Here is a 20,083-nt window from a genome sequence, read left to right on the forward strand (position 1 = left end):
GGAGCTGCGTCAGCCCCGAGGTCAACTTCAGACAAGCTGAAGTTGACCTCGGGGAGCCTGTAGAAGCTTGTAGAAGCGACGAAACGACTAAAATTGAAGAATGCCCCTGGTCCAGATGGTACTGCTGCCGAAGTCAGGAAAGCCAGTGGGGGATCCAGTCTCTTTTAGGTCCATTTGCCTGCTGGATACGCTCGTAAAAATCCCGGAAAGAATCATCCTTAAGAAGCTGACGAAGTATACGGTGAGTAAGCGCGGGTTGTCGCGAAAGCAGTATGGATTCCGCAGAAGCTTATCAACGGTAGACGCAATACGAACAGTACTCGAGTGAGCTGAAAAGGCGTCGAAGCAGAAACGAAAAGGAGATCGATACTGCGCCATGGTCACGATATATGTGACCACGGTGCTCCCCTGACCGTTATTATCAGAAAAAAATCTCCATCAAATCTGTGGTCACCAGTCGTTTTCTATAGCTAAGCTGCATGTCTGGGCAGAATTTCAAAAAAAATCGTAGGGCCCGTTTTGAAGTTACGCCCTTTTGATTATATAAATCAACAATTCCATAGAAAATCTGAGATATTTAAACGGATTTTTATTCGCCATGATTATCAGAAGAAATAAACCAACAAAATTTAGTTCACAATAGGTGTTTTCAGTTATTTGTAACCTCTGGGCGTAGTTTTGAATGAGAAGATCGTCGAAATTTTGAGTTACGCCATTTTTGAAGTGTAATTTTTAAAATCACAAATTTTAAATAGAATTATCAGGCATTCTAATACCGATAAGCATGTTCAAATGTTATCAACGACGCATTACACTTACATGCCGTCAAATTCTTTCAAAATTGACTGAATTTTCATCGGCCCAAGTGGCATAAGGCATTACGGAGCCAATTTTGTATTGTTATTATTAGTCATAAAATAGCTGCCGCTGTTATGGCTAACTTTATACTGCACCAGAACTTAAACCTGAGTTGCACTATTGGCCAAACTAAGGTACTCTAGACCATTATCAATACTTTTGTGATTATTTGTAGCAAACATTACAACATTTAAATTATTCACAAGTCTTCAATTTTACATGTGGCTTTCCCTGTCTTCTCGACCTCACAAACACGTAGGAGTGCTTGATAAATACAATAGTAAGAGAATTGTATAAATCAATCAACCCATTCTCAAGCTAACTCGTGAAGAGTAAGCCTCAATACTTGAAATACATTAAAGAAAAGTAAGAAATATTTGGTATTGTTTGGATTCACTGATTTTAAAATCAATATGACTTGCAGGGCTTAATTTTACACGTCTTTCTAAAAAAAAATCAATACTCAAATCAAACCTTTCTTGAAATGATTCTACCTGATAACCCCGAAATCCATTTCCCCGAATGTCATTAACCCGAGAGTTATCACCCTGAACGCATCATTATGCTGAATGCTATTGTCCTGAATTTATGACAACATTGAATGACATTGCCTGTGATAATGGAATTTGAAGTAACGCCATTCTAGGAATTGGAACACGAGGTTATGGTCTCCAGATTCATGGCATTCGTGGCAATGGAACTCAAAGTTAAGGGTAAATAAAAAAAAAACTTTACTTCCAGTTTTTGTTACTGGAAAATCTTAAATTCTGTGGCCGAGTTGGTTGCCTGCCTTTTTATCTACCATAACAGGTTTAAATCCTACACAAATTGATTATTTATCTGTAAACTTTTTTTCTGATCGCGAACTGTGTCTGTGAAGTTGAGACCCACCCGCTGCTCTAATCAATGAAGAAACACGAAAATAAATCATACTTTGCCAAACCAAATTTTCACAGGTGACAAAGACAAATATTTAAAATAAGCTCTGTATGTTTTATAATTTTGAATTCTATTTAACAAAATAATAAAGGATGTTCTATACTTTGCATTATTTTTTTCCAATTTTTCATCACTGCTTTCTACATCGTTAATTTCATCTGCAACGCATAACCAAAAATTCAAGTCCAAAAGTATTGTTTAACATTAACTTGTGCTTCGATATACAACATGAATTGCATGTTGAATAATCTGATTCGTGAGTCCATTGCTTCACTAAACTATCCAGAATATTGTTGCTTAAAAATAATTTGGCTTCGTAATGCCTCATACCACTTGAGCCTATGAAAAATCAGTGATGGAATTTTGACGGCATATAAAAGCAATGTGTGATTGAAAGCATTTGAACATGCTTAACGGTATTTTTAATGCCTAATTAATTATATTAAATTATAGTGACTATTACCTTTTAAAGTTTAAATATCTCAGATTTCCTATAGTGGTTTCTGCGCTCATGTACATACACGTTACATGACACCAACACTACTAAAAAATTGCTGGTGGAAAATATAAACAAAGATCAGCTGTTCCCAGCAAAATCAAGAGGCAGTATTTTCAACCAGCAAATTTGCGCATGTGTTCGTGACACCGCTCGGCGAGAGCTCAATGGAATTGTGGATTTATACAATCAAAAGGGCGTAACTTCAAAATGGGCCCTACGATTTTTATGAAATTTTGCCCAGACATGCAGCTTAGCTATAGAATACGACTGGTAAGCACAGATTCAATGGAGATTTTTTTCTGATAATAACGGTCAGGGGAGCACCTTGGTGACAAATGAATTCAACAGCGTCAACTGGGAGGCCATCGCGACAACACTTCATAGAATGCAGGTTCTCGACTATCTGTGCAAGATCCTGAAAAGCTACTTCTAGAGCAGAATCTTGGTATACGAACAAATGAAGGGCAGAAGTCAATGCATATTACAGCGGGCTTCCCTCAAGATTCCATTCTCGGTCCAACTCTTTGGAACGGGATGTAGGACGGAGTCTTCACACTGCGACTACCCAGGAAGGTGAAGATTGTTGATTTTGCGAATGATGAGTAACTAACGATTATGGACGAGGCGCTAGAAGAAAGGAGATTTCGGTGATAGAAGCAATTGACGCAATCGAGGGGTGGATGAGCGTAGTCAAACTGCAGATAGCTCACCACAAAACAGAGATACTGTTAGGGACCGTCCATTAATTATGTACCGTAAAACGGGGTAACTTTGATAATGCGGGTAACTTTGATAATGCGAGACTCTCAACATACTAAACGAAATAACAAAGTTCCTGTTAATCTGTTAAGCAAAACGAATGCAAAAGTAAAGAGTATTAGTATGACACTTCATGTTAAAGCTATTTTCGTTGGAATCAAGTACATTTGAGGATTTATATGCATATATGGAAAATTTATAAGATTTTAGCAATTTTGAAATGCTCTCAAACAATCTGTTCTACGATCACTATTTGATGAAGTCATAATGAATTCGTCACTTATACTTGATAGCCTAGTTATAGTAGAACTCGAATTCGGTCTCAAAACTCTTAGCGAATACCATTTTTACAAACTGGGACCATTTTTGTAATCTAAGTCAGAAATTTCCATATAGCGTTAAACGCCTAAAGATATGCAACGCCCTACAAATGTTCTGTAATTCATTCAATTTTGTTCGCGCGATGCTCCATTATCAAAGTTACCCCAAAACAGAAAACCGACTTTCGATTATATGAAAAATTATATATCCATTAAGAATAAATCTTTTGGAAATCTATCAACTGGAATCGATAGTTAGGATACCAGTACTTGTTTTAAAAATATGAATCAAAATTCTTTGAAACAGCATGCATAAATATTCAAGTTTTCTTCGAAAAAACTATCAAAGTTACCCCGTTTTACGGTAAGTGTTTTTAGAGGGGGAGGAAAGGGTTTGAGATTTCCTACGCGTAATACAATTTATTTTTTATTTTCATACAAAATATCTCATCATGGGTGGGGGGTTGCAAAATCCCGAAAATGACCTTAGTCAGCAGCTGCAAGGCGGTTCAGCAGATGGAGGTCACCGTCGAAAGGTATGTGATTTCAATTGAGACTCTACTGTTTCGTTTCGATCCGACAAACGTTTCCTTTCATCGCAGCAAGCGTAGTCTCTCATTTCTTTCGTGCTGCTTGTGCATCGCGCGTCATAAATCAGAGCCTCACCGCATCGAGTGGGACTTTCAATCGGTAGTCTCTAACTTTAGGAGCTGATTAATTAAAATGAACGACGTGGTGGCTCGCATTGTTTCTGAATCCTAATTTATTACTTAACAACTTACATAAACTACTATTGCAAAAATAGGTAACATTCAATTTTAAACATTTCGATGTATTTCAATGGAATCAACTAAAACGAAATTCTTACTATTTCGTTTCACCTTTCTTGTTCGTTGCTTTCAGTCCAGCAGTGAAACGAATGAATGTGGAACGAAGCGACGCGGTCGTTCGTCACCATCGAGACAACACAACCAAGCCTTCGTGTATCACGAAATGCTTTCGAAAACGCACGGCTCTGCCTGGGAGCAATAGTTGACGATCGACTGAATTTTAACAGCCACGTTGATTACGCATGTGAAAAGTCCGAGAAGGCAATGAAAGCAATAGGGAGACTCATGCCAAATTTAGGCGGCCTAGCAGCTGTACAAGGCGTTTGCTAGCTAACGTCTCAGCGTCAATACTGAGGTATGGAGCTCCTGCTTGGGACAAAGCACTAGAAACAAAGCGGAACTGCGAAAAGCTGAACAGAGCGTTTCGACTGATGGCAATGCGAGTCGTGAGTGTGTGTAAAACGATGTCATCAGATGCTGTATGCGTTATAGCTGGTATGATTCCCATTTGCATCACGACGCGCCACCATATTTTATATAACGGAGGTTATTAGAACTAACTTGTAGGTGATGATTTGGAGGTTATTTGGAAATTTGGAGGTTAAAATCCCCTCCAAACACTAGCGATTTTGCGGAGGGATGTTGACGTTTGATCACGAATATCGAATGGCAGAACGAGTGGGACTGCGCGGAGAAAGGAAGATAGATCCACCGGCTTTTCCCAAACCTGTCGATGTGAATGAATAGGAAGCATGGAGGTGTGAAATTCTGCCTGACATAGTTCCTATAAGGTCATGAATGTTTCAGAAAGTATCTCCATAGATTCGGGCATGCAAAGTCGCCGCACAGCTCAAACATCGAGGAGACACCGCAACATGTAGTTTCTGACTGCCCAATATACGTGGAAGTGTGGATCGAAATGCTCGGAAGCATCGACGGAAATTTAATCCCCAATAACATCGTGTGGAATATATGTCAACCTGGAAGTACGTCACACGCGCTGAACAGAGCGATAACGCATATAATGTCGACGATGCAACAGAAATGGCGAGAAGACCAGAAGGTATCGGGCCAAGACCGGAGTAGGCTAGCTGCTCCGTCGGGAACTAGGCCGAGTAGTTCAAGCGTATCGGTGATAGGTAGTCGGGGCACCTGCGAACCGGAAGCCTTCCTCCGCCAAAATGGCAGGATTGACCTCAGCACTAAACCGACCACCATCTAGTCGGAGTAGGCTAGATCTACCGAGAACTAGCTTAGATAGATAGAGTAGATTTACCGGAATCGCAGCATGCACCTCGGCATCTGCCTGGCCAGCTTCGGAGTAGGCTATGTTCATTGCTGGTGACTAGCTGAGTAGGTCGCGTAATAGCATCGGTTCGGGAGATCTACTGCCGCTGGGGAAATATTCGTCGGATTAGGATAGATCCACCGTCGGGGGCTATTCTGAGTAGTACGAGTGTATCACCGGTTTGAATCGTCGAAGCACCTTCTAACCGGAATCTCTGGGCCGACTTCAACTCTCTACCGGCCAACAATGGAGTATGGAAAAAGCGTATCGTTGCTGGTTTCGGGAGATATTCCTCCGTCGGAGAACTCACTATCAGAGTGAAACTAGTCACCGTTAGGAGCAACGTCGGGTGGTATCGATCACGCCGAACCGCCGGCTTTGGGGTGCTTGCGAACGGGAAGTCACCTTTCAACCGGAATCGCAAGACCGACTTCGGCATACAACCGGCCCGCCCGAAGAGCATGACGAGCAGAGCAGTAGAGTAATCCGTACCAACAAACACAGTAGCATCTATCGTAAAAAGTCTCACATAACACTGGCGTGTGTCCGGCCCCATAATGTAAGTAACGTTGAAGAGACAAATTACAGCCAGAGCTAATAGAACAAGAGGAGACGAAATGGCGTAGAGGCATCAACAAGTCCTCAGCCCTCTGAAGTAATATCATGAGGTAGTTCCGGGGGGACATAGCACTTGTAGCCTAAGCCAAGTAAAGGTGGCGTGGTACAGATTCGTTTTACCTTTTTTCTCTGTTACCACACTGGAGACGTAAGACGAACCAGCCAAGGGCTGAAAGTCTCTCTAATAAAGAAAATTCATTCACTGGAGACGTACATCCACAATAGACCGTGAGAACCAGAGAACCCAATTAGCATCCCAAATAGCTTTTGCTTTTACTTCTGCAAACCTGGAGCGTCTATACTCCATGTTAGGAGCGGCTCACAACAGCGTCTGTTCCCAATGTCAGGGGCGGCAGATCATCGTCCGAGTGCCAGAGAGGACTCTAAACTAAACTACGCACTATGGTCCTCCGAACATTTAGGGGGAATGGTCTTCCGGAAATCTAGGGGGTTGGTGTCAGGCCCTGCAAGCCAACCGTAAAAACATATCAGCACAGGAACGTCAACGAGAGAATACGGACCAGAACAATCGGCAAAGACCACAGCGACTGAAATGGACTAGCGATTGGAAATTCGATACGTGGAACTGAAAATCTCTCAACTTCATCGGAAGCACACGCATACTCTCCGATGTACTGAAGATCCGCGGTTTCGACATTGTAGCGCTGCAGGAGGTGTGCTGGACAGGTTAGATGGTGCGAACGTTTAGAGGTAATCATACCATCTACCAGAGCTGTGGCAACACACGTGAGCTGGGAACAGCTTTTATAGTGATGGGTGATATGCAAAGGCGCGCGATCGGGTGGTGGCCGATCAACGAAAGAATGTGCAAGTTGAGGCTCAAAGGCCGGTTCTTCAACTACAGCATCATAAACGTACATAGCCCTCATTCCGGAAGCACTGATGATGACAAGGACGCATTTTACGCGCAGCTCGAATGCGAGTACGACCGCTGCCCAAGCCACGACGTCAAGATCATCATAGGAGATTTGAACGCTCAGGTTGGCCAGGAGGAGGAGTTCAGACCGATGATTGGAAAGTTCAGTGCCTATTAGCTGACGAACGAGAACGGCCTACGACTGATAGATGTTGCCGCCTTCAAGAACATGGCCATTCGTAGCACCTATTTCCAGCACAGCCTCCCGTATCGGTACACCTGGAGATCACTTCAGCATACAGAATCGCAAATCGACCACATTTTGATCGATGGACGGCACTTCTTCGACATAACCGATGTCAGAACCTATCGTGGCGCTAACATTGACTCCGACCCTACCTGTTGGTGGTGAAACTGCGCCCAAAACTATCCGGCATCAACGATGTATGGTACCGACGCCCGCTTCGGTGTAATCTAGCGCGACTGATACAACCGGATGTCGCCAATGCGTACGCGCAGCATCTTGAGGCAGCGTTACCGGATGAGGGCGAGCTCGCTAGGGCCCCTCTTGAGGATTGCTGGAGGACTATCAAAGCAGTCATTAACGACGCTGTCGAAGGCATTGTCGGATATGTAGAACGAAGCTCAAGAAACGATTGGTTCGACGAGCAATGCCAGGAGGTTTTAGAGGAGAAGAATGCATCGCGGGCTGCAATGCTGCAGCATGATACGCGGCAAAACGTGAAACGATACAGACTGAAGCGGAAACAGCAAACCCGCCTATTCCGGAACAAAAAATGCTGCCTGGAATAAGTGGAATGCCAAGAGATGGAGTTGCTGTACCATTCTCAAGAAACGCGGAAGTTCTATCAGAGGCTCAACACATCCCGCAAAGGCTTCGTGCCGCGAACTGAAATGTACCGGGATAAGGATGGGAGCATTTTGACGGACGAACGCGAGGTGATCGAAAGGTGGAAACAGCACTACGATGAACACCTGAATGGCGCAGAGAACACAGACACAGAAGGTCAGGCCTGCGAAGGCGATGGCCACCGTTGCTTTGATACTTATTTCAAAGGCACACCATTGAAACATTTTTTTGTAGTTTTTAGTAAAAGAAATTTTGAGTGTATCCATAAAATACTATTGCTGTATAAATATATTCACCAGATTGCTAAAAAAGAATTAATGCCACAAAAACTACATGTCATTGCTTTGAACATTGTTTTACCGGTAATCAGTTTAGGGTTTTTCGTAGATTTTTCAATTAAAGAAATTTTTAGTGTAGTTCAAAATTAGTATTTCTGTTGGAACATGTTCACTAAAGTTTTAAAATATATTTTATTGTTATCACTTTGAAATTAGGTTTATATGAAAACAGCTTTAAAAACTTATTCTTCCGTGTGTTGACATCTCCTGTAGATTGCTGCGCACTACAAATGGATATCGACCATCTGCTGGATTGGTACAAGGAAATCATATCATTTTTCATTTTGAACATTAGAAAAAGCAACGTAATTACATTCTCGCGGTTACAACCAACGTTCGCTTTTGGGTACACTATGGGCGATAGCGTGTTGGAGAGAGTTGCATACGTTAAAGAGTTAGGAATTACGATCGATACTAAGCTCAGATTCTCGCAACATATCCCGAGCAGGTGGAAAAAGCTGACCAAGGTCATATTTTGTTGTTCTAAAATAATTACTGACGATCTTAATCAGCTTTTGGTTTGTTGGAGATAAGAGTCAAAAGATCAAAAATTAATATGGAGAAGTATTGAACAATATCTTATTTAGATATTTTAAGATCAAAACAACATCTGGCGTAAAATATGATATGACAGATGGCGAAGAAAACAAATAATCAAAAAGTCAGCTACCAAAATCGAACCCTCAACCTTAAAATCTATGGACAGAGATGTTAACTAATCAGCTATGCCAATCAGATTAAAGATTATAGAAATAAGAGCATCAGGTTCTTCGCTTTCTGAGATTACTTTTTGCTCCTAGAGGTTATCCTGACGTCACACTGTTCTCGCCATTTGATGTTGCATGTGTTTTGTTTCTTGTCGAATAACTAATTTTGACCTTGTTCACATATTTTCAGATGTTGAGCTATAGCGCTGAGATTTATAAAATTTTCGAACATCTTTTCAATATCAAAATGATATATGCGATCATAATTTGTTCGTTTCGAGATAACAATCACCATGTCCCTCCTTATGTACAGCGTTTCGCCCCCTAATAAAGTTGCCTACACTACAGAATCGATGGGAACTTCTTCAACGATTGTTGATATTCGACCTGCTCAACAACAACCTTGACTGCTCCGATATCTTGGAAAGGCTACGCTTCAACGCACCGGGAAGGTTGATGAGTATATTCAATTTCTTCAGAAGGGCTACGCATCACACCCAGTATGGGCAGAATAACCAGTGCTGGGAATGGTAATAGTAGTAGGCTTGAGTTTTTGCGAAAATCACGTGGCTCTCCTAATACAGTACTTCAAAATTGTGAATCTCATCAAGTAGCCTATGTTGGGTACATGAATTATCTAAGGCTGTGAACCGTTTCACCAGATCGTTTAACTTTTAGTTAAAATTTGACAGCACGATAGTTATTTCCCCTCCTGCCCTGGAGCATGGTTAAACTTGACAGTTCGAAAGTAATTTCTTGCTCCCGTGAATTTGAGAATAACTAATCATCTGTCAACTTTGTTCTGAAATAACTACTCGACTGTCAAAGCTCAAATGGGTCGACTGCGATGTTCAATTTAACCATTTGAGGGGAAAATAACTATCGAAATGTCAAATTTTAACTAATAGTTAAACGAACTGGTGAAACGGTTCACATCCTAAATGAGGAGTGTCATTGAAGGCTGCATATGCGGGAAATGCAACGGGAAATAGAACATTTTTCTACATTAGTTTTGGGTTGCCCTTAGCAACGGGTGTTTTGCTATTTTCAAGGCATTTTGCCTACAGCAGCGATACGCGTGAGTTTCACTGGCTCCGGTGACTGTGATTCGCTACGCTTGCCTACTGTAGTGTGAATCTCAGAACTTTTCCCAACTCTGAGAATAACCCTCTAAATGTGTGTTGTCAACGTTTTAATGAAGTGTACCACTTGTTTGACTTTAAATTGTCCAAAAATGTATTTAGATTAAGAATTAGCGCATAAGCTATAATCTGTACAATAGTTAGTTTTGTTGAAGACTTTTACAATAAATAAAAATAAAATACATCTAAGAATTCTTGAAGAGTTTTAAGTAACTACATTTTTTGAGTGTTATTTCAAATTTCTATTACTAATCAAAAGTGTTCTCTGGACTGCAATCGAATTTATGTCGAAAAAACTACATGTCACTGCATTATATGTCGGTTTATTGGTAAACAGTTAAGATAAGAGGATACTTAGTTCTCCTCAGTAATATAAATATTGAGTGTAATCAAACTCGAAATAGCTGCTCAAACATGTTCACTGCACACATACAAGCAAATTATGTTGAAAACATATCAAAAATTTCTCACTGAACAACATTGCAGAAGGAAGTTTTGAACTAGCACGTTTATGATGAAAGATAAAAATGATCTAGATCAGTTACATGTAATCTAGATATAAACCAAAGGAATCATACACTACATTTTGTGCAACTTATTTCCAAATATTTTGTCGAAGATATCTCTAGCATACATATTCAAAGCCCAAGAGATATAGCTGTCAAAATCAGCGACCTGAACAAGTTTGGTTCGTTAGGGATGCTCGAAATATTTTTTTCGTAATCAATGTGTTATTCTTCTTTTTATTCACGATTATTCGAATCTGAAAAAAAAGTTACATTTCCAATCATAGGTTCATTATAGATTTGAAGATCCTCCAATCAAACTGCAACAAACTGAAAGTCCTTTCTTAAAAACAAAAATGTTATTTTTTATGGAAACTAAAATTCTGCTGTTTTTTAACAGTCCTAAATTTTGTTTCTCTAGGGAATGTCTCATTCTAGGGAATTATGTTCTGTGGAATGTCATTCTGAGGAATGGGTTTCTGGGAAATGTTGTACAATGTTCTGAACACGTCAAGAAACATTCCTATATTAGTATCGGAAAAGTACATTGGCCTACCGTTTGTATAAGAAAATAGATTAAATGTTTCGGATCTACGGAACTTTTGAAAACGCACTCTTGCAGATTGAAACGGGTTCTATTTAGTGAATTAAGTTGTCATCATAACAGACGAAAAACGAACAACAAAGCAAGCGCGGTCACACCCGTTTATCCCAAGTTTTGCGGATTGGGATACAATCAAATGAAAAATTGTCATGACAATCACAGCTGGCAACATTGTTGCAACTTTTCCAACTCGTGATTAATCAGTTATTTCAAAGACAAAATCGAATTTTAAGGTGACAATGTTTACCTACCAACACGGAAAAAGTTCTGGAACGCATGTCATATTCTGTTCAAGTGGTGATCACCTGTTGTTGCGGAACAGAATTGTTGCAACAATAATAGGAGAGGATAATGTCTTTATTGCTGGGTGTTGGTTGACAATTGATTCACTTGTCCTTACGTTCAACTCTTTGTAAAGGTGGCATGAGCGATTGTCTCATGATAAGTGTCAGGAGGGTAAATTTATCTCCTTAAGTTTGATTTATAAATTTTCGAGTTGAAAATTTAGCCTAATCTAAACTGGACGATCTGTCGCATTCAAAACTCGAACTTAGAAGGTCTGTATCGTGCTGATAATCTACTTTAGAATTGGTGTAAGAATGTACAAAAGCATCAAGCATAGTGTAGAGATCGTGTAGGAAGCGTCCATAGCTTTAGAAACTGTTAAGTCGGAAATATATGAGAAAGCAAACCCAATCGGAAGCAGCGTGTTTCGGTGTACCTGTAAAAAAGCAATCTAAAACTTACACTAGAGATGCCGGACAATTTTGAAAGTGTGAAATGATCAAGTGAAGAAGAAACATTCAAAACTGATATTTCGACAAATCTACCGTTGAAAACTCAAAACAAGCGTAACTACGTATGAGAGTCGGATGTAGGGAGCCAATTTCGCGGATGATTCATAGGACTGGAAGCGTGTATCGGTAAGATAGAAACGTGCGATGAGATCGCTACACGTACCTTTGATGATTTTCCTCTGCCCTCCGAACGCCGAAAGCGAGCCTTTCGAGGGTGAATCGTCGATGAGCTGATGGTGCGGATCGCCATTGGTGATGTACCGTGGATCGACCGAGGGATCGTAGTACCCGTTATTGCTGACGACCAGCGCATGTTGATCGTCTTCAGCCTGCAGATCATTCTCAACAGAGATAGGAACGGCGGGTGCCAGAGGTAGGTGGGGATCGTGTGCGGTGAAGTTGACGTTCTCTGCCACGGTAGCTACCGAACTTTCGTCGCTGGTAGAGTTCGTAGTGGCGGTGGTAGTCGTCGTAGTGGTACTTTGTGCGCTAGGGATGGGAAAAAGAGTACGTTCTTCAATAGATTCACAAACGTTAGCGCTGGTTGGAGGACTAGAGAGTGTGTCTCTATTGAAGGTAACGCTCTTCATAAATTTGCTATGTCTAGCAACGTACCCTTCGACCGTTTGGGCTCGCATCAGCTTCTTCAGGTCTCGGTTTTGAATACCCTGCCGTTGGTCGAGGGCCAGCTTGTCTTCGGACAACTTTTTGAGAATGCTCTTGAGTTGACGCCTTTCGGGCGTTTCGTTCGACTCTGGACTAAGCGGGGTTGCACGGCTGGTAGATGTTGGTGGGGAGGCACTCTTCGAACGAGCTGGTCCTATACCGGAACCTTCGCTCCTGCTACGAGACAGCTGCTCTGCGGGTTCGTATCCGGCGTTGCTGCTGTTGGAATCTGTACAATCTAGACTAAGGCTACGGGTTTGCATGGCCGCCTCGAGTTGGGCTAGCCTTTGGCGTTCGTTTAATATTTTGAGGCGCTTGACAAACGGAAGGCCGCTATATTCAGGCGAGAGGTCGTCTATGGACACGTAGCTTTTGTAGCTGTTGGGTTCGGAGATCAGTTTGATCGGTTTGGGTTTCATTCGTACACGTGCAGGTGGAGGTGGGGGTTGCTTCTTGCTTACTACTTCACTATCACTCACGCATGCCTTCTCAATATACGTACTACGGCTGAACACTTTGCTCGGTGGTTGAAACATTGGCTTGCTGGACGTGGTCGTCGGAGGTGCGGAAGAGATCGGTGGAGGGGCTGTGGAAACCAGCGAGTTCAGGTTCAAGTCAGCCGGCATTGATGTTTTATGACGGCCTGCCTTTTTGGCAGGTTCGAGAATCGGAGAATCTTCGTTCAGACTATTGTTCAAACTGGAATAACTTCCCCCTACGCTAACTACAGTTGCTAACTTAAGCTTCGACCACGGTTTCAGATGATCATCGGTCCGCTGCAAGTGACCAAAGGATCGAATTTTGTCCTTGAGCGCTTGCGCTGCCGAAGGTTTGCTGGGTTTGACGGGTCCACTGGCCAGTAGGTGTTGATTCATGTCAGAGGCCTCAGGAATGGCAGGAGTTGTCCGGGTTTCTGCCTTGGATTCTTGTCGCTGCATACTCTTGAGTCGGTCTTTGAACGACACTCGCATTGAACCTCGCCCATGATGATGATGGTGGCCGGACGTCCCCGGTGTGTGCAGAATAGGGCTTGGTGGTGCCTTCAACTGAGTCGGTGACGTTGGACTCAGGCTCTGGATCAGCGAAGGCGAGCTGGATGTTTGATTCGATGTCACTTGAAGCTGTAAAACAGACGGGGAAAATCCGGGTGAGAACAAAGCGGAGAAAAAAGAGAATAATATTAATTTCAAGGTTCATTTGTTATTCAGAGCAGAGATGCTTCGCTACATGGCTATATATTTTAGTTGTTCGCTCGGTTGGTGCTCTAGGTCAGTGAGTTTAGTATACTGCTTGCCTTTAATACACATTTACAATCGGACCTAGGGCTATAGTTGAGGGGGGAAGGGGTACAGAGCAAGACCGGTTGGGGGTGTTAAGAGATGTGGAAAAATGGGTGTTAGATCAGACACAGAGAATCCAAAGAACGACAGTCCTGCCATGGACCGGATGCTTCGAGAAATAAGGGTTGAAACAGCGAACGAAAGCTGAGTTATTCCGGCATGCAGTTGACAGAAACGAGACTATTAGTTAGAGGCAGCCGGCAAGAGCACTTTCTTCTGCATCCTTGTTTCTTCTGGTCCAATGCCATAATTGAGTTTTATGCATTAGTAATGGGCTCGGTGCTGTTGCTTAGTCGTGCAAGTGTTGTTCGTAAGAACGATACACTTGCTGCACTCTGACATCGTCCGAACGCCTTTTCTGCTGGGAGAATGGCGCTGCTAAGGGAAGACAGGACTTGAATGTGTTTCCTCCTCATAGCTAATGATTTTCCAAACGGGTTTATCGGAGTGTTGAATATCCATTGCACCGTAATTGATTTACATAGGGTGTTTTCCGGAATAGGAAACTTGATAATGCGAGAGGCGTACATATGGCGCGCGTGAATGAACAACTGAAGAGTAGTTTGTCAGTGGATAATCAAAGAAGAATTGAAACAATTATTGGCTTGTGGAAACTTCAACAGTTGGTCTTGATTAATGTTAATCAGCTGACATCTTTGAGCATAATCGAAATAAAAAGATAAAATAACAGCTGTTTACAAAGTAGAGAATGAGATAGAGTTTCTGGTCGAACTTTTGTTATTAAAAAACTTGATAATATCTTCTGCAATTCGGTTTAAATTATGGAACCTCTTACCCCAATGATAAGATTGATCATACTGAGGATTTGACGTTAACTACGTCTTACGGCAATACACTGGGTGTCAATTGAATATCTAAAATGTTGCGACCGTCACGAAATTATGTTAGATTTTCAACTAAAGGAAACCTGCAACTATGACAATCGACTAAAATTCAAATGCGGAAAATCACTTGGCGTAGTTAACGTCATGCGGTCGTGTCTTGTACACAACCCCCTCTGATTTTTTTTGTCCCAAGCACCAACATATCGATATTTACTTAACTTATGGTGGCTGAATCTATTGACGTTTTCAAAAATATCATAGCACGTCAAGTTTTCGAGATACTGACTGTTGAAAATGCATTATATGACAATTCCAGCAAGTTGGCTGAAATGCAAAATTACCAGCTTTTATGGAAATTCATTTGTTTAATTGACCTCAGAAGTCTATTCTTATGAGTTAAAGAATACTTGTCATACTTTCGATGCTCAAAAGTTAGTTTTTAAATATCAATAAAAGTATTTTGTCATATAAAACATAGAGCTTTGTATGGAAACGGCAAGCTTTATCCACAAGCTCAATTCAAAACACACCGGGGCAAGTTGAAATGGATGAGGCAAGATGAAATTCAAAGTTTTGAAAATGAGGGTAATAAATGTTAGCAAGTTTTAATTCTTGAAAGTTTGTTCCATTTGTTAACTTAATGTAGTAAGATTTCTCATCGTTATAAAATTTCAATATGATACCTTTCATCTTACCCAAGCCGTTTCAACTCACCAAGGTGTACTTAATTCAAAATTTATTCATGTCATTCAATCCAAACTATATCAGCTAAGTGGAATTTTAAGTCATATTTTGCATGCTTACACACTCCTAAAATATCATGTGGTTTTACGTCTTTTCTTTGTGGTGAATTTTAAAAGACAATTTACACCGTCTTCAGCCAAACGCTGCACAGACTGAACACAATCACGAACATTAGGCAACGGACAACACGAAACACTCAGTAGCCCAGTGATGAATTTTTCGTTTTGACGAAAAGTTTTCACCGCCTGGAGCGGGAATCGAACCCACGCTTCGTAGCATTCACAATACGCCTAACCGGCTGACGCCGCTAACCGCACGGCCACGTAAGCGGCTGATTTGGGAAATGTCGATTGCAGTGCCATCGTTTTCGTGTCCTTTAAAATGTAAAATTGCATTTTTTGTCATCAATTCATCTTCAAGAACACATTTTTGTGTCGTTCCATCACCTACATAATTTGTCATTGAATCATAACGTGAATTACGCCCACAGTAATTTTCATTATTTTTAAAAGTGTGGTAGATATTTAATAATGCCAATATAATACCAGAAAAAGCGAAATAGCGGGTCAAGATATAACCGTGCTTTCCTGTCCATTAATGCAACTTCAAAACATGTGAGAAACGCGTACGCGGTCAAGCAACTGATACATTATGTAAATAAATAAAAAATGAACATGGAAGCCGCAAACAACAAGTAAAAATAAATTAAAAGCATCGTTTTTGTCTGTATAACGACAATTGCCACATTTTTATCCTTGTAATATGAAAAATTACTCAATTGCGTCTCGCACCTGAGACACCCGTAATGTTGGATTGTTGATGTCCTGCTTTTTCCTCCTTCGGCCACAGAATATGAATATTGTTGTGGATAAAAGAGATCAATTTGAGCATTGATTATCTTTGACATAAAGTTTGTGATTGTAGTAGTGAGAAGATTGTTTTTTTCTCTCACCAATATATGCAAACACTAAGCACGTGGAATATTTGTCTAAACACCGGATAGCATTGAAAAATGCCCTATACGCGAATTTTTGGCAAGTATAATGCTTATTTAATGCCTGTATGCATCCGGCTTAGAAGCATTAATGATGCAGTTATAGGGTTTCTATGCGAGGGAATTGCTGTTATAAGGCTTTTAGGGGGGCATGGGGCAAGAGCGACACCCGGGGCAATAGTACCACCTCTAATTTCACGTAGTTCAATTGAATTTTTTGATGTTAAACTCAGGATAAGTATAAATTGAGTACTAATTAAGGGTTGTGTAAATATTACAGTTAAAAATGTTTAGTACAAAAAATTAGAAAAATGTCTTTAACTCACCAACGCAAAAAATGCGAAATATTATAAGAATGTAAGACTGGAAAACAAGGTTTGACTCCCAATAAATACAAAACATATTGATTTTTCCGCACAGTATTGATGATTTTCAATTGTTAAATATAGCTGTGAGGAATTTTTTTCGAAAAAGTCCTTTTGACATTAAGTTTTACATATATAAAAACAGTATGTCTTATGGGGCAAGAAGGACACCGCAATTTTCTCATATAAAATCAAATGATCTTTTATTTTTCTTGTTTAATATTGCATTAAATCAATGTTTCCTATTAAATAAAATCAAAATAAGCCATTTTGGACATTCAAAATGGTTTCTGAAAATTATTACTATTATTGTTACAGTCAAATAAGATGAGAACTAAATTAATTTCGTAAAATTACTTGTTAACTATAAGTCAACTTTTATCCCTCAGTTTTAATCTTTACTTACTCTAGAATTTATCGTTTAGGCGGGGAAATAATAATATACAAATTTTGTGTCATTTTGCTCTGGCGGTCTTCTTGCCCCATACGAGTGGCACTCTTGCCCCGTGCCTCGTTTTAAAACCTCATAAGAAGGGACATTTTCAAAATCATCATGTGTTTCTTATATTTTTGAAATCTATCGATAACATTATTTAGAACAAGAGGTGATCTTGCCCCTACACTGGAATAATCTTCAAAAATTGTGCTAATCAACCATGATTTGAACCTATATATCTTAAGGTGTCCTTCTTGCCCCCAGCCCCCCTATGTATTTATTGTGCTATTGTGATGATTTTATAGGTGATGTTGGCTTATTATGATTACTTGGGGACGCTTCTCATATGACATTTTGGCCTCAATCCAAGAAATTTTTGGTAAATTTCATGACAAAAACTTCGCGTATTCAAGTTAAGCCTATGAAAGTATTTAATTCTTTTATTTGGTTCAGACGTACTAAATAAAACAAACTACACCCGATTCTGTTTTTGCACGGATTTTTTTACACGGCCGTGCAAAAAAAAGTTTCCATACATTTTTTTCCGACAAAACCTTATTTTTGCATGAAACGCCGAGAAATGGTGTTACTTTTTTTGTACGGTTTTTGAAATTTTGAACTGAAAACTTTTTTGCACGGTACGCATCCCCCGTGTAAAAACAGAATCGGGTGAAATCCGCTGCTGATGTTACTTCATATGATTTTACATATGAGGTTGCATGATTTAAAAAAATCATGTAGTGGTATGGATAGAAAATTTCATGTAGTTTCACACCATTCGTCATGCACATGAAGGGAATGCTGGAAATCGCCTAAATTAACACATGTTTTCAATTTTACAAGCTCCTTTTCGGAATTCATGTAAGTTTCATTCATCGCGCAATTTTACATTTACCGCTTTCCAATTCAAATTCGCTTTGAACAATCAATTTTATTTACAATGTCATAAAAGGTAGACAATCGAGGTAGATTTTAAGAATAAAACTCAGTTGAATACGGTTTCCATAGGTTTAATCCGATAAAATAAATACAAACACAATACATTCTGGAAATCACGATCGTTGTAACAATCTTCGACGATTTACCTCTCCGGGCGATTTTGTTTTTCTCTAAACGGTGTTTAAAAACGTATTTCACTTGGGAAAAAGTAAAAACTCAACAATCACTGACGAACGTGTTTCCAATAGCACCGAAGGCAAGATGGATTGAGGTAGAATCGTGTAAAATTATGGTAGACAATAGTAATAATCCGGTAAAATTATCGGTACTAGTGTGAAATTGACTGACTTATAGCATTCATATCATGTGCACGATTTGCAGCATGAATTTAAATTGAACTTGCTATTACACGACGATTTTTTTAGAAGTGCTGATTTGGGCTAAGGCTATTAGGCCGGAACAAATCTTAAAATCTTCTTTTGTCACTTTCCATCAAAATGTGTCGAGGGGGGGGGGGCAATAAATTATAAAATCGAAATTCACGTGAATTTAGCACTATTTTATACTCATATGCTGCAAAACCATGTTTTTGCCACATATAACCGTTAAACCAAAATGTATTGAACAATAACACAGCGCAACAAAAATGACATGTTTGCGTGTCTCAAGGATCAAATTATGTGTCTCTAGTAGATTTGGGGTTGCTGATTCTGAGGCCATTCTCAGAAATGTTCCAGCACGTCACAATTTTTAGCCACAGGTCACCAAAGTTGCATAAAACACTGGTTTTATTGATGTTTACATAAATTTTAAGGTTTAATTTATCAAACTTTTTTATGATCTTATCCACCAAGCATGCATAATAGGACTTATACTTTCATTTTAGATGTAATTTGGTTGAAATTGCCCGATTAAATTTAGATTAAACCATTTTTTTCGACATGCTTGCTGTCTCCATACAAAATTTTTCGTTTCTCTTATATAGGAAACTGCAATACTTATTAAAATCACCAAGAAATAAATTTTCCGCATCGAAAGAATTGTAAACTTTGTTGATAGGTATTGTTACATACATAAAGTTTGAATTCTGCAAATAAATTGCCTTACAAGCTGGCAAACTTGCATGCAAGTTGGCTAAAATAGTCAATTTTGGCATTTTCAACAGCCAATATCTCCTAAACTAGACGTGCTACGATATTTTTGAAAACGGCAATGGATTCAGCAACCCTTAATTGAGTGTATAGCGGTATTTGGGTGCTTAAGACAAAAACGTGTTCCGCAGTGTAATCATGTCAATTTGTTAATATTGCATAACATTAATATATAACTTTTTTCATAGTTTGATTTTTCATAACAACAATCTCAGGTTTTTTGCCATCTTTTTTCTTGAGTTTTGGTGAGAGAAAATATTAAACTTTTCAATTGGATTGATTACAAATTTAGGAACATTGCAGAAATGTTGCACTTGGATGCAACTTTGAATTAAATTTAGATAATATTAATTCGATATAGCATATATGTAACATTTTGTTTGCTAATATATAACACTAGATTTGAATAAATTTGAAGCAAATTTGATCTGTGAAATATATTTCCTTCGATGCCCTTTTGTGCCATGTTCTTTGCATACCTTAGCGACTGTGAGATACATATTCGAAGGACGGCAGTATAATTGGTTGAAAGTAGGGACAATGGAAATTCGCAGAAAAATTCTTTAAATTTCACGGGTAGCGAAGGTGATGAAAATAAAATTTGTCGGCTTTGTCGTGGCTCCATACTTTTGGTCAAATTTTGCACTTTA

General features: G+C 39.8%; 1 protein-coding gene across 2 annotated transcripts in view; it reads right to left on the reverse strand.

The window, feature by feature from the left end:
- The window catches only part of LOC5563584, a 125,305-nt gene that overhangs the window by 13,432 nt on the left and 91,790 nt on the right, over positions 1-20,083 (reverse strand). The window contains exons 12-13 of one of the 2 annotated variants that reach the window (XM_021849292.1): positions 12,569-13,740; positions 12,117-12,442 (exon numbers count right to left, since the gene is read on the reverse strand). In XM_021849292.1, the coding sequence (XP_021704984.1) occupies positions 12,117-12,442; positions 12,569-13,740 (1,498 nt within the window). Of the gene's footprint in view, positions 1-12,116; positions 13,741-20,083 lie in introns of both variants that reach the window. The other variant, XM_021849290.1, reaches the window with a different exon arrangement.

The sequence above is a fragment of the Aedes aegypti genome, chromosome 3 (genome assembly GCF_002204515.2).
Source record: "Aedes aegypti strain LVP_AGWG chromosome 3, AaegL5.0 Primary Assembly, whole genome shotgun sequence".
Classification (NCBI taxonomy): Eukaryota; Metazoa; Arthropoda; class Insecta; order Diptera; family Culicidae; genus Aedes; species Aedes aegypti.